The sequence below is a fragment of the Mirounga angustirostris genome, unplaced genomic scaffold, assembly GCF_029215605.1.
Source record: "Mirounga angustirostris isolate CCGP_5_RB_7025 unplaced genomic scaffold, mMirAng1.0.hap1 SCAF_12, whole genome shotgun sequence".
In the NCBI taxonomy this organism is placed as follows: Eukaryota; Metazoa; Chordata; class Mammalia; order Carnivora; family Phocidae; genus Mirounga; species Mirounga angustirostris.
The window spans coordinates 18,688,272-18,702,490 of NW_026991720.1; the positions used below are offsets into that span (position 1 = coordinate 18,688,272).

A 14,219-nucleotide genomic window follows, 5' to 3' on the forward strand; every position below is an offset into this window, starting at 1 on the left:
AGTGATGATTCTGAACTCTAGATCTGACATCGTACTAATGTCCGTATTGAGTGGGTCCCTGGCAGTCGGTACTACCTCTTGTTCTTTTTGTTGAGGTGATTTTTTCCGTCTTGTCATTTTGTGCAGAGGAGAATAGATTAATGAGAGAACAAAATGCTAGCAGAGTAACAACGTCCCCAGAAAATATACTCTAAACAAATCAGAAAAGACCTGAAGCAGTGGAAAAAGAAACGGAAAGAGAGAAAAAAGAAAAAGAAAAAGAAAAAGAAAAAGATAAAAACAAACAAAAACAAACAAAACAAAACAACAACAACAAAAAAACCCAGAATGTGATCAGATATGATCAGGCTGGTATATAGATTAGTGCCACACACTAGATTTGGGGTGTATTTTGGTCTTTCAGAAGAAAGTGCCTCCCAAAATTTTAAAGAAAGAAAAACTTATATATGTACAAAAATAAGGGTTGATATGATGAAGGGATGGAATATGACTGTAAAGATGGAAATTATAAAAAATTTTATAAAAGGAATTGATAAGAAGTTGTTTGAAAAAAGAAAGAAGAGGATTTAAAAAAAGAAAAAAGAAAAAAAAAGAGAGAATGTGATCAGGCAGGGGAGTAGAAAAAACCATATACTAGAGATTTAGGGTATATTTTAATCTGTTAGAAGAAACTATCTCAAAATTTTAAAGAGAGAACAACTTATATATATATGCCAAAAAGACAGGTAACTACTATGAAGGGATAGAATATGACTCTAAAAATGAAAAATAAAAATGTTTTTTAAAAAAAGGGATTGATAAGATGTTGGTTGAAAAAGGGAAAAAGAAAAATTCAAAAAGAAATAAAAAGACAAAAAGACAGTTAAAAAAAATAACTTTAAAAGACTAAAGAATCATGGTAAAAAAGCCATGAATTCTATGTGCAGTGTTCCCCTAGCGCTGGAGTTCTGCCGTTCTCGTTGATCGGTAAACTTGGTCTTGGCCGGCTGTTCTCGCTGATCTTCTGGGGAGGGGCCTGTTGCCGTGGTTTCCAAATGTCTCTGCCGGAGGCGGAATTGCCCCGCCCTCGCCCCCTCCCGGCTAAGTCATCTGCTCGGGTTTGCTCTCCGGGGCTTTTGTTCCCTGCGAGCTTTCCGTTCAGCTTTGGAGGCGGAGAGTGAAAATGGCGGCCTCCCAATCTCCGCCCCGGAGGAGCCGAGAACTCGGGGCCCCGCTCCTCAGTGCGCCCCCAGAGAAAAGCCGTCAGTCACTCCTGTCTCCCCGTCTCCGGCCGCACCCCGTGCCCACCCGGCCTCCGACCGCGCGCCTCTATCTCTGGCACCCGAGCCCGGGTGGAGTCTCCAAACCCAGCAGATCCCTGCGGTGCACTCCCGCGCGGCTCCTCCCGGGGGAGGAAGGTGAGTCTCCCCGGATCGGCCGCTTGTTGGGTCCCTGCTGGAGGAGCAGTGGCCCGACTGTGCCGCGGATCACGGTTTATGGCGACCCCGAGCTGAGAGCCCGCGCCTGGGCTCCGCCTCTGCAGCCGGCTTCCCTGCTCCATTGCCTGGGAGCTCTGCCGCCCTCAGGCACCCCCGGTCTTTGTGACCCCGAGGGTCCTGAGACCACACTGTCCCGGAGGGTTCCACCCCCCGCTGAGCCACCAGAGTGACGTCCCTCGGCGGAGCGGACTTTTAAAAGTTCCGATTTTGTGCTCCGTGGTTCTATCACTTGCCAGAAGCGGCCGACGGAGGCCCCTCCCCCGCCGTCTATCCTCCCGAATATCGCCTCGGATTCACTTCTCCGCACGTCCTACCTTCCAGAAAGTGGTCGCTTTTCTGATGAGAGAGTTGTCGCTCTTCTTTTCTTCAATCTCCTGTTGGGTTTGTAGGTGTTCAGAATGGTTTGATCCCTATCCAGCTGAATTCCTGAGAGGAGACGAAATCCAGGTCTCCTACTCCTCCGCCATCTTGCTCTGCCAGCGGGTTTATTTTGCTCTTTTTCTAGATTCTTAAGAGCTTCTTGATTTAAAAATCCTCCACTTTTCTAATGTATGCATTTAGTGTTATACATTTCCCTTTCAGCACTGACCTGGCTGCATCCCACAAATTTTGATATGGTGTATTTCACGTTCATTTAGCTTGATGTATTTTTAAATTTCCTTAAGAGTTTCTCATAGACTCACGGGTTATATAGGAGTATGTCGTTTGTTTCCAGATGTTTGGAGATTTTTCTGTCATCTTCCCGTTATTCTAGTTTGATTCATTGTGGTCAGAGAACATACGCTGTATGATTTCAATTCTTTAAATTTGTTAAAATTTCTCTCATTGTTATGTAATATACCTCTCTGTCTCTGGTAAAAATTTTTGCACTGAAGCCTACTTTATCTGATACTAATCACCGTTCCTGCTTCCTTTTGATTAATGTTTGCATGATATATGCAAACACATTTCTATCCTTTTACTTTTGACCAGCTTACCTTGTTAAATTTCAAGTGAGTTTCTTGTAGATAGCATATAATTGGGTCACGTTTTAAAATCTACTCTGCCAACCTCTGCCTTTAATTGGTGTATTTAGACTGTTTACTCTAATGTTAATTGCTACTATATAAGGGCTTAAGGCTGCTTTTGTTTTTTTGTTTTGTTTTTCAGTTCTCCATTTCTTTTTTCTGCCTTCTCAGTGTCACTGAAATGTTTTTAAAACTCCATTTTTATCTATCTATAGTATTTCTTGGATGTATCTCACAAAGTAGCTTTGTTAGTGGTGTTCTAGGTATTACATTATTCATGTGATTTATCACACAGTCTACAGTTTAACAGTTCAAGAGAAATGTAGAAAGCTTACCTCCCTTTAAGTCCTTTCATTCCTGTTTATAATTGCCTTAAATTATGTGTAACTTCTACACATGTTGAGAATCACATTAGATGCTATAATTTTTCCTCAATCATCAAACCTTATTTAAAAAACTCAAGATGAAAAGAAACTTCTATTATATTAATCCATATTTTTACTTTATTTTTCTCTTTCCTTCCTGTTGTTCCAAATGTCCTTCTTTAACATTTGCATTCTGTTTCAAGAACATTCTTTAGCCATTCCTTTAGGGTATACATCTGCTGGTAACATAGTCTCTTTGTTTTCCTTCTACCTGAGAATGTCTTGATTTCCCCTTCATTCCTGAAGGACATTTTCACTGAACACAGAATTCTAGATTAACATTTTTTTTTTTTTCTTTTAGCACTAGAAAATGTTGATCTACTTCCATGGTTTCTGGTGGTACCATGATTTCTGATAAAAAAATCCGTTATCATTTGATTTGTTATTTCTGTATAATGAAGATGTTTTCTCTCTCATTGCTTTAGGATATTTTTCTTTGTCCTTAGTTTTCAAAAGTTCGATTATGGTGTGTCTTGTTACAAATTTATTTGTGTTTCTCCTGTCTGGGTTCCATCATCTTGAATTTGTAGATTTTTGGCTTTTGCCAAATTTGGGGAATTTTTGGTCATTATTTGTTTGAATACTTTTTCAGCCACATACTCTTTTTTGCTCTCCTGGATCGCTAATGACATAAACATCAGATCTTTCCATATAGTCCTACATGTCCCTGGAGCTCATTTTGTCTTTCAGTCTATTTTCTTTCTGTTGTTCAGATTGGGCAATTTCAGTTGCTTGGTCTTCAAGTTCACTGACTTTCCCCCGCTCTGTCCTATTCATTTTACTACTGAGTCCATCCAGCGAGTTACTGTATTGTTCAGGTATAAAATTTCCATTTGGTTCTTCTTTATATCTTCTATTTATTTGCTAAGATTTTCTTTTCTTTTTTTTTGCTGAGATTGTCTGCCTTTTTCATTTTTTTCAATTGTGTTTATAATTGCTTCTTGAATCAGTTTTATGATAGCCACTTTAAAATCCATCAGATCACTCCAGCATCTGTTTCACCTTGGCACTGGTATATGTTGATTATCTTTTCTCATTAAAGTTGAAGTCTTCCTGATTCTTGATGAGTTTTGTTTTTCTTTTTTTAAAAAACTGTAACTTGGACATTTGGGATAGTATATTGTGAAAGTCAGTCTTATTTAAATCTTAGCGTACTTTCTTTGACACCATGCTAGTGGGGGAGGGGGCACTGACTCATTCCTCCCAGGCGGAGGTGGAAAGCTAAACTCTCCATTTGGCCTCTCTTGACACTTAGGGTAGGAAAAGGGGGAATGATGCCTTACTGCTACTGGGTGGGGTAGAAGTTTAGGGTCCCCACTAGGCCTTCACTGACATCATCCTGGCTCAGATGTTGATTATCTTTTCTCATTCAAGTTAAAGTTTCCTGATTCTTGATGAATTTTTTTTTAACTATATCTTGGACATTTGGGGTAGTATGTTATAAGAATATGGATCTTATTTAAATTTTCTGTTCCCCACCTGGCCTCCACAGACACTGCAAGAAGATAGGTCAGTGGTGAAAGTCCTGGACCTCCACAAGACCTTCTCTGACACCACCCTGATGGGAAGGGAAAGAAGTGTCTCATTACTATCAGGTTGGGAATGGAAGTCCAGGTCCCTACGTAGCCTTCAATGACACTGTGGGAGGGGGTTCCTCTTAATATTGGGGAGTGTTGCAGGTCCTGGCTCTCCACAAGAACTTCTCAGACACTATCCCAGCAGGGAGAAGGAGGGAACCTCATTATAGCCAGAAAAGCCTTGGCTGACAGGGTAGAGAGAAAGGATGGAGCCACAGTTTCGTCTACAGTGTCTGACCAAAGCAAGGCAGTTATTGTCTAAACGTTTTCTGTCTTGCCAGGCTGCCCCTTTCCTAGTCCTTTAGCTAGACAGTGCAAGCTTTTGGCTGGAGATGTGTGGTCTTTACCATTAATGTTTTGAGGTTATAGCTTCTCTAGCACCCAGTTCAGGATAGCTGAGCCAAAAAAAACCCCAGGGAACTCACCTCTGTGTTGCTACTCAGGTCCCAAGGTCCCCAGCTGGCTTGCCTTCTTCCTTCTACCTCTCAATCTTCTTATGTTTATTTTAGATACAATTTGTAGGATTTGATTGTACTTAGTGGAAGAAATAGGGGAAAGTGCATCTCCTCCATGTTGTCTGAAATTGGAACTCTTATTTTTATATCTTTTGGTGTTTCTAAAATATTTCAAAATAACTTCTTAAAAGATTAGATGATGCTGGTGAATATTAAAGTATCCCACTCTCTGCCTCCTCACTGCTCTAGAGAGGACTAACTCCCTTTTCCTGCTCAGCCTTGTCCTTTTCTTCAGGTTTCCCCCTTCCATCCCCTCCCACCAACCCGAAGAAAAGAAATTTAAGCAGCTTCTGTTGAGAATAGGGCTAAGTGGCAGACAGAAGCCAATAGCAAATCATGTTACATCCAAATTTGATCATGGGAAAAAGGGTTATTTAAGGGGGTTTTAATATTTTTAAAAGGGAAGTCATTAGAGGGTTATAATATTTTAAATATTTAACTATTAGTACAGTACTATGTGAAGGTTCTTGCTCCCATGAATCATCATGCACAGAGGATTCAGAGAAGAGACCACCTACCAATCCAAAGAGATGTGTTTCAATATTTTAAGAACCAGGATAGTCTTACTGGCACATATTAGCTGAATACCAGCCTTATCTATAATAACTACCCAATTTTTTTTTCTGTAGTGAAACTATAAAGATGAAGAAAGTTGTTTAAAAATATTTCTAATGACAAACAGTACTTAATCAGAGTCAGGAAAGGGTGAACTAAAAGAAATATCTGATAATTCTTATTCCTTCATATTGCTAGAGGAACTCAAGAACCATGAAAAAATACATTAATTAATTCCTTTTGAGAGATGCAGTCGAGATCCTGTTGGTCACGAGTTAAACGGAACTCTACAATCCTTTCATAATCAGAAGAACAAAATATTTCAATACCCCAGGGTATACACTAATGTTATAAATGGACACACTGAAATTTCAAAAGCAGAATCCCAGTTGGATATATCCCAAAATCACTATCCACACAGCAATGCAGAGATCTTGGGAGAGTTTGCCGTCTGATATTTCAGAGCAGGAAGCAGTTGGAAAAATCATTAAGAGCTATGAGAAAAACTGAAATTACATTTCTAAAAGCTAAGAATAATTTACATTTTAAAAAGACACTATTTGGAATCACAAAAAAAATTGATAGAGAGAATTAAAGGCATGTAGAACATTTCTTTTGTAGGTAGTTGGTTGAGTGGGAAACAGGATCCATGGCCAGGTAAGACAAAGGGATTGGACATTGATCAGAACAAGTTTTGCGTGTTAAGACCAAATGTCAGCTACTGGTCTACTTGCGGCCCTGAGGGATTGGAGGGAGGATGAGTTTGGTGTTGAAACCTGGGTGGCTGATGACTGAGACCGTGTGTCTTCTGTGTTGGACAGACCCTTTGTCACATGGAATTGGCTGTTTACATAGCTCTGTAAGACATTAAGAAAAAAAAAAGACAGTACATAGAGTTAACCTCCTGGTACACAAGAGATTTATTTGTTTACAGAGAAAATAAACATTGCAATGTTGTAAGCACCAGAATATTGTTTAGAATTAATTCATAACAAACTAAAGGGAACAAAAGACATCCAAACAAGAAAAATAGGGGATGAGTTTCAAAACACATCATGTGCAGGGTTGGATGAGCCTTAGGCTGTGTAGACTTGCCCAATGATCAGAAGGCTGGAACCCCAAGTAATCCCATGTTACTTTTCTATCCCGCTCATACCTTCTGCAATGATGCCTGGGACCATATTCTTTTACAATCATACCTAACCTGGCTTAGTGCACGCATGTGTGTGCGCACACACACACAGACATGCACCCATATATATCCTAAAGTCCCTCCTAGAAAAGCCTCATCCACTGTGCTCTAAGGTTGGTTTGTTCACCAAGGATGAAGACACCAAGGATGTACCATAAAGTTCCACTGGGGACTATGGGCAGCAAGAAGAGTTTGAAAGATAGAGACTGAAGGTAGAGCACAGAGTGGCCACAGAGGAAGCCAAATTCTCCCTGGGGAGAAGGAGTGTAGCAGGGATTGAGGAAGTGAGGCAGAGGATTCTACAGAGAATGAGAAAAAATGGAGTGACCCATACCATAAGATTAGGAAGACTCCATCTATCAGGCAAACAGAAGCAATCTGAATCATGAAGGGAAATGGGCCTTTCAAAGGTATAATCAGAGCAAAAAGGGCACATTCCATGAGATGATACTATGGGACAAAAAAAAAAAATAAGAGAGAGAGAAGAAAATGAAGAGCTCCTCCTTGTTTGCTGCTGCTGGTGCTTCTGTTTTTCCCCTCTACCATGGAGATGTTTTTCAAACTGGAAAGGGTAACAAAAACATCTTAAAAGAAGGAAGGCCCTGAAGAAGAAAAAAGACAGTGGAAGAGTAGGCCTCCTTTCTAAATCAGTTCAAGTTTCCACACCCAGGTAAGTTGAATCCCAGGGTGCTGGAGTAAACTACAGAAGTGCTTTCAGAGTTTGGTCTTGGAGAGCTCTCTGACAGCAAGAAAAGTACAGGAGACAAAGGACACTGCTTGGAACATGCAGAACAAAGGAAACATGGGAACAAAGATTTACAAACTAGTGCACTTGACCTCAAACCTTAGCAAATTCAAGTTTGTGAAAGAAGTGGTTTGTGCATTTATAAAACACCATAGCGGGTGATAAGTGTTGGAAAGAGTTTGCAAATTATGTCAAATTAATTATTTCAAATTAACTTAATTTCCCTTTTATTTGGGCAGGAGTCAACAAATGTATAGCCCATAGGCCAAGTCCGGTCTGCAGTGTTTCAGTAAATGAAGTTATTGGAACCCAGGCTATGACAGCTAATTTACATATTGTCTATGGCTGCTCTCACACCACAATGGGAGGGTTGAGTCACTGCAGAAGGCTCTAGCCCTTTACAGAAAATGCTGACCTCTGAGTTAGAACGCACCACTGAAATAGTCTTGTCTTGATTTCTGCAAGGCACGTATCAAAGTTTCTCACATAAGGACACTAGAGAGATATGAGTAGAAATCACATGGCAAGTAGGCTCTCCCTGGAACTGAGTCCCTGAAGACTTGTCACAGGACACTACTCTCAGCCAAGTCCTGGATCCTATTGTTGGCAGAGACTAGAACAAAGGCATAGGTAGCATGCTTGCTGGTTTTACAGAAACTTATAAAACTGTAAATATGGGGGCGCCTGGGTGGCTCAGTTGGTTAAGCGACTGCCTTCGGCTCAGGTCATGATCCTGGAGTCCCTGGATCGAGTCCCGCATTGGGCTCCCTGCTCGGCAGGGAGTCTGCTTCTCCCTCTGACCCTCCCCCCTCTCATGTGCTCTCTCTCATTCTCTCTCTCTCAAATAAATAAATAAAATCTTAAAAAAAAAAAACAACTGTAAATATGGAGGATGAACCAACACCCAAATGATCGAATTAAACTAGAATGTGGGGCTGAAACCAAAATAATAAAAAGAAGAAAATAAAAGCTGCCCTCACATAAGAAGAAAATCAAGTGCCTATGTGTTAGATGACGGAAACCTGGTTTGGCAGTTCGTGTGCAAAAGACAGGTGAGCTTAACTGACCCGGAGCCAATCGTATGACCTATTGCTAAGCAAACCACCCCTGAGAGACACCGGCAAGACGGCAGACTGGGAAGCTCCAGGCCCTTGCTCCCCTGTACAAACACTGAACAGTGAGACTAACTGAAACAACCTTGTAGGAGCTCAGTGAAAGAGCCCTAGCAACCAAGCGAATGCCCAATCAAGAAAAAGCCACATTTTAAAAACAGGAGGAAATTTCAGGGTTTTTTGCCAACCAGAGAGAGTAGAGCACTGTGCTAACCTGCCTGGGGGCTGCCTGATGGGTCTCTGTGTCCCCTAACTCAGGTTTCAGAGGGCCACGAGTGACACGGCTGGGATCCCACACAGCTGAAGCTGCAGGAAGAAGCGGGTAAGGCTAGTGAAGACCCAGAACTACGAACGCCTGGGGCAAGACATTACTAATTGAAGAGGACAAAAGAACATCTTCATAAGGTCCCAAGAAGAAGCTAGGGTAAGACTGTTAGGGAAGTGAAGACTTTAAAAAGTGGCTGTGTATGCTGGGGAATTGGAAAAAAGCATACGCATAGGTCCAGGAAAAGTACACGCCCAGAAAAGGACTGGAGAGACCTTAAGCCTTCACACTAGACTGACCCTGGGCTCAGGACAAGACCCGGGGCGGCCTGCACACTTGGAGAGGTGGCTGCTTTTTCAAATGTGATGTCAAAACATCACATGGCACATAAAGAAACAGGAAAACATGGCTCATTCAAAGGAACAAAATAAATCTCTAGAAACCATCCCTGCAGAAAACTACCACCATCTTCTGCTTATGTGTATACAAATTTATAATACCGAGTAGGTATCTAGCACCTGACTTCTTTCTTACACCACACCCCATCTTGTTGGTTCTAGATAATACCATATATTACATTATATTATATAATAATATATATATTATATATATAATAATTACATTATATTATATAATATATAATAATATTATATTACATTATATTATATAATAATTATATAATATACATGTATATTATAATGTAATATATGGTGGTATAGGACGTTGCTATATTACTGTAGGACAGATATCATTCTCAAGGCTCAGACATGATCTGATTTGCCCAACACTGTGCAGTCAGACAAAAGTAGAAATGGAGCTAGAACCTGGTCTTCTGATTTTGAATACAATGTTCTTTTCACAGGTAACAGCCCACTTCCACTCTGGTCAGACTGTTTGAAATGCAGTTTTTGACTCTAAGTATCCCATTGAAGGAAGGGTACAAGAGGACAGAAAATAAGATGCGAAAGGTCTGGAAACACTGTCCTATGGGACACCAGAACCACGGTGGGCCTTGGCGACACATTTGGTCCAGAGCTCCTGGAGTTTTGTCCTCAGGCTCCTAAGTGGCAGGTCACAGTCTTTAAGGGGTTCCTAGAACACTCCCCACAACTGGTGAGATGACCAGAAAGTGTCTACTTCAGAATCTGGGATGACTCCTGGAACTTTGGTCTTGGGACTCTAATCCTTACCGTCTGTGTCCACCCTCACAAGTAAAATGCTTGAAAACACCTTATCTTGGCCGGCTGTCCTGAACGTAAGTACAGCTGAAGAGAGAGTCCTCCACCCTTGAGCTGGTGAGAAGCTGCCTGTTTAGGAACCTGCCTCTGGACATGCCAACCACTGTGTCCTCTTGTCCCTGGCAAACTAACAAGTCTTTATTCTCTTTCTGGCTCCCCTGGTCACCCTAAGGAGGGGGTCCTCACCTCCCCTCTGGGCTCAGGCAGAACTTCACCACCCACCCAGGCTATAAATGGAGGCTCCCTGTTAGCCTGCAGGTCCTACAGAATCCTCCAAGTTACTCATTGTTCTTTCCATTGCTCACAGAGCCCCACCTTCTATCCCAACACTGGGTTACTTTCATCCGTTCTCTCTCCTTTCACCTCTAGCCCTTCAGTCTCCACAACACTGTGCAAGGTCTTTACTCGCTGTCATTTGTGAACACCCCTAGTATGCCCAGAGACAAAAATGCAATGCCCCTCTTGTCGGGGCCTGGAGGTACGCACTCACCTGTGTGTTGAGGAGCAAGGGGCATGAAGGGGGTGACGTGGCTAGGCTGGGCCAGATCCTTTAAATCTAAAACCAACGGGATTCGGCCAGACTCCCAGGGCAGAAGATGGGCCAGCAATCGGAAACCTTCCAGGCTTCTCTTCACCCTCACTGAATGGAGCCCAAGTCCTCAAAGACCTCCTGCGGAGAGCACGTGCCCGCAACCTGGGAAGACCCCTGCTGGCAGAGTGGCTCAGTGGGCAGAATAGCAGCCTATTCTAAGCCCATTCTAAATGGCCTAAGTAAGTGACCTTGGGCACATTCCTGACCTTTCTGAACTTCGTTTCTCATCTCTAAACAATGGGAGACAAAAAACCCACCCTACCTCAGAGGAGAGAGTCTGACTTAAAACACTCATTTAATTAAAAAAAAAAAAAAATCAGGAAACAGTGGGAAATAGATATAATTATGATATTAATATTTATATGAGAACCGTATGTAAAATGACACATACCTTTTAGGGCCTGATCGGCCTCACTATCACTTACTCCTGATCCCGGGCGGGAATAGACGCTGCCCTCTGGAGGCTGAAAAGCCATTTCTTTTGACCATGGATGAGAATGAAATACGGTAGAATAGTTCTTGGTAAGGTGGGAACCCTTGCCGCTGAAAAACAAAAAGTGCATGATCCCGTTGAGATGACAAGCTCCCGAGCGCCACACGATCTACACCTGTGACCGCACCGGGTCACCTTTCCGGAGCCGTGTCAGTGGCCTGTGCCCGTCTCTGTTGAGCTCAAGCATTCAGCGGTACCTGCGGCAGGAGTTACACAGCATCGGGCATAGTAAAAGCTGTACATATTAGCATAAACCTCTCCTCCAACCGACAAAACATAGCTGAACGCCTACTAAGGGCAAAGCATCGTGATGGATGCTGGAGCGGACACAAGATGAGTAAGGCACAGATACTAATGCCCAGGACTTTAGAATCGAGTGCAATTTACATATGGCATCTCCTGCTATTTCAAGGACAGAGGATATGAAAACGTATTAGGACAACACACTGGGCAAACCTAATGAGAGTCTTGGGGACTGTGATTTTATTCCCCTTTTAGGATAAGGTTCGGGTGTGATTAGCGTGCCCAATATCCCTGTGTTTGGCCCAGTGCACTTCCTGCCACCAGGTTACTCTCCTTTGGGATTCACCTGCTTCTTGGCTTCGGAGCTCCTGGCGGGGGGTGGGGGGGGCGGTGGGCAGCTTCACGGACCAGAGGGGAGAGGCTCATCCTGCAGAGCACTGTGAAGTAATTGGGCTTTGTTGCTTTGTTCACAGCAAGATTAAACATTATTTCTTAATCTTTAAGTTTATTCATTTATTACTTAGCTTTTCTCCTGTCATTTGTACACTGTCTTTCCCTCATTTACCTTTGGAGGATCTATCTTCCTGTTTGCTCTGTCAATTTGTGTGAACTCTTTATATATTGAATGTTGACTCTTTTGTTACATTTTAAGTAGCCTGCTGTTTTTCCTTTTACATTTGCTTTGGACCTAGATAAACTGAAGATGTTTATATAGTCAAAATGTACTCACTTTTCCCTCTGTGATTTTTCTTATTTCTCCAAAAACATTGCATTAATATTTTAAGCAACTTACTGGGGTTGACCCTTAAACCATGTGAGGGAGGGTTAGGGGTGCTGACCCTCCCTGCAGTCAAAAATCCACATATGACTTTTGACTCCACAAAACCTTAACTACTCACAGCTTATTGTTGACTGGAAGCCTTACCGATAACAAATATCGGTATATATAAGTTAATTCAATCAACATAAGTTAATTAACACATATCTTGTATGTTGTATGTATTAGATACTGTATTCTTACTCTTACAATAAAGGAACGTAGAGTAAAGGCTATTAAGAAAATCATAAGGAAGAGAAAATACATTTATGGTACAGCAGGACACTGTACTGCAAATAACCCGTCTATAAATGGACCCATGCAGTTCCAGTCTGTGTTGTTCAAGGGTTAACTGTCTATACATATAATTAAAACTAAATTCTATTATGCAGAAGAGCTTATAATAAAAAGCAGCAATCCAAGCCCTACCTCTCCCAACACCATTTGTACTCTCCTGAGAGTCATTTTTTTTTTTTAAGATTTTTATTTATTTATTCGAAACAGAGAGAATGAGAGAGAGAGAGCACATGAGGGGGGAGGGTCAGAGGGAGAAGCAGACTCCCCGCCGAGCAGGGAGCCCGATGTGGGACTCGATCCCGGGACTCCAGGATCATGACCTGAGCCGAAGGCAGTCGCTTAACCAACTGAGCCACCCAGGTGCCCCATTTTTTTTTTTTTTTAAGATTTTATTTATTTATTTGACAGAGAGAGAGGCACAGTGAGAGAGGGAACACAAGCAGGGGGAGTGGGAGAAGGAGAAGCAGGCTCCCCGCCAAGCAGGGAGCCCGATGCGGGGCTTGATCCCAAGACCCCGGGATCATGACCTGAGCTGAAGGCAGACGCTTAATGACTGAGCCACCCAGGCACCCCAAGAGTCAACCATTTTTAACCACGTCTGTTTTTAGATATTCTGACAATAATCTTATTTGTAAATAATACGTTACTGGCTTTTATTGACTTACCAGTTTTAAGTCGATCTTTGGTAGATATGGATGTCTGCTATCATCAGAAAGGATTCAGCTCACTTAATAACACTCCCCCTGTTTTTCCTCCCCCAAAGAGCCCTATCACTGTTTTCAGTTCCTCCATCTGTCAGATCTACACCTTCATGTATCGTATTTCAATCCTGCGTTTCTTGTTCCATCAACAACAGATGATGCATGTTGACTTTCCACCTCTACCTCCTCAACTTTGTCATTAGAGCTCTACTTTTCACTGCCAGTGTTAATTACAGTTAAGTTTTGTCGTCAGAGTGTTGTCTTTTCATGATTTAGCCAAAGATTAATTTAAAATGTTGAAAATTAAGAGGTAATTGTTTACTGCAGAGCCTGGTGGTTGAAAGTGATTACACTTTCTTCCCTGTAGTTCCAACACGATGACTACTATTTCAGCACAGAAGCACATTTCTGGGATCAAATGTCAAATTCAGGTTGACCTCCACTTGTTCACACTCCACATTTAAGTTCATATCTTTGCAGTAGCAAAGGCTGATGCAAATCGGGTCTATTCAGGATAAAGCTTGTCATTTAATGAGGGTGTCTCTGTCTACCAGGATGATATTATGACTGTAGCAGAGATGAAAAGGGTAGAAGCAAGTTTTAATGAGCTGTCCCCAGGAGTTCAAGGCCCTATTACTAGGAAACACAGTCCAATTAGCTATCTGGGCTTGTCCTTGACCCAGGAGGAAATGTAGTGGGTGATGTAAGGGGACACGTCCAATGTGAGGACACTCATGCTGTCTGGGTTATGTCTGAATGGCAAGCAGAAGCTGCAGTTCGTGGGTGGTAGCCCATGGCTGGAATCCAAAATCAGCTCTCCTGGAAAGCTCCCACACTGGGCATGGATACCTGCCTTCTGCTCAACCTATCAACTACAACTAGGGCTCGATGGCACCAACATTCCCAGGCAGAGACAGTCCAGGATTGAGCAATCTCCCTGCAGCTAGGGTTCTGCTTAGACGTTTTG

General features: G+C 42.2%; 1 protein-coding gene across 1 annotated transcript in view; it reads right to left on the reverse strand.

Annotated features, from left to right (window-relative positions):
* Positions 1 to 1,487: 1,487 nt before the first annotated feature.
* LRGUK (leucine rich repeats and guanylate kinase domain containing) overlaps positions 1,488 to 14,219 on the reverse strand; it is a 108,357-nt gene continuing 95,625 nt past the window's right edge. The window contains exons 19-20 of the mRNA XM_045864244.3: positions 11,093 to 11,244; positions 1,488 to 6,414 (exon numbers count right to left, since the gene is read on the reverse strand). Of these exons, the coding sequence (XP_045720200.1) occupies positions 6,284 to 6,414; positions 11,093 to 11,244 (283 nt within the window). The 3' untranslated portion in view covers positions 1,488 to 6,283. The remainder of the gene's footprint in view (positions 6,415 to 11,092; positions 11,245 to 14,219) is intronic.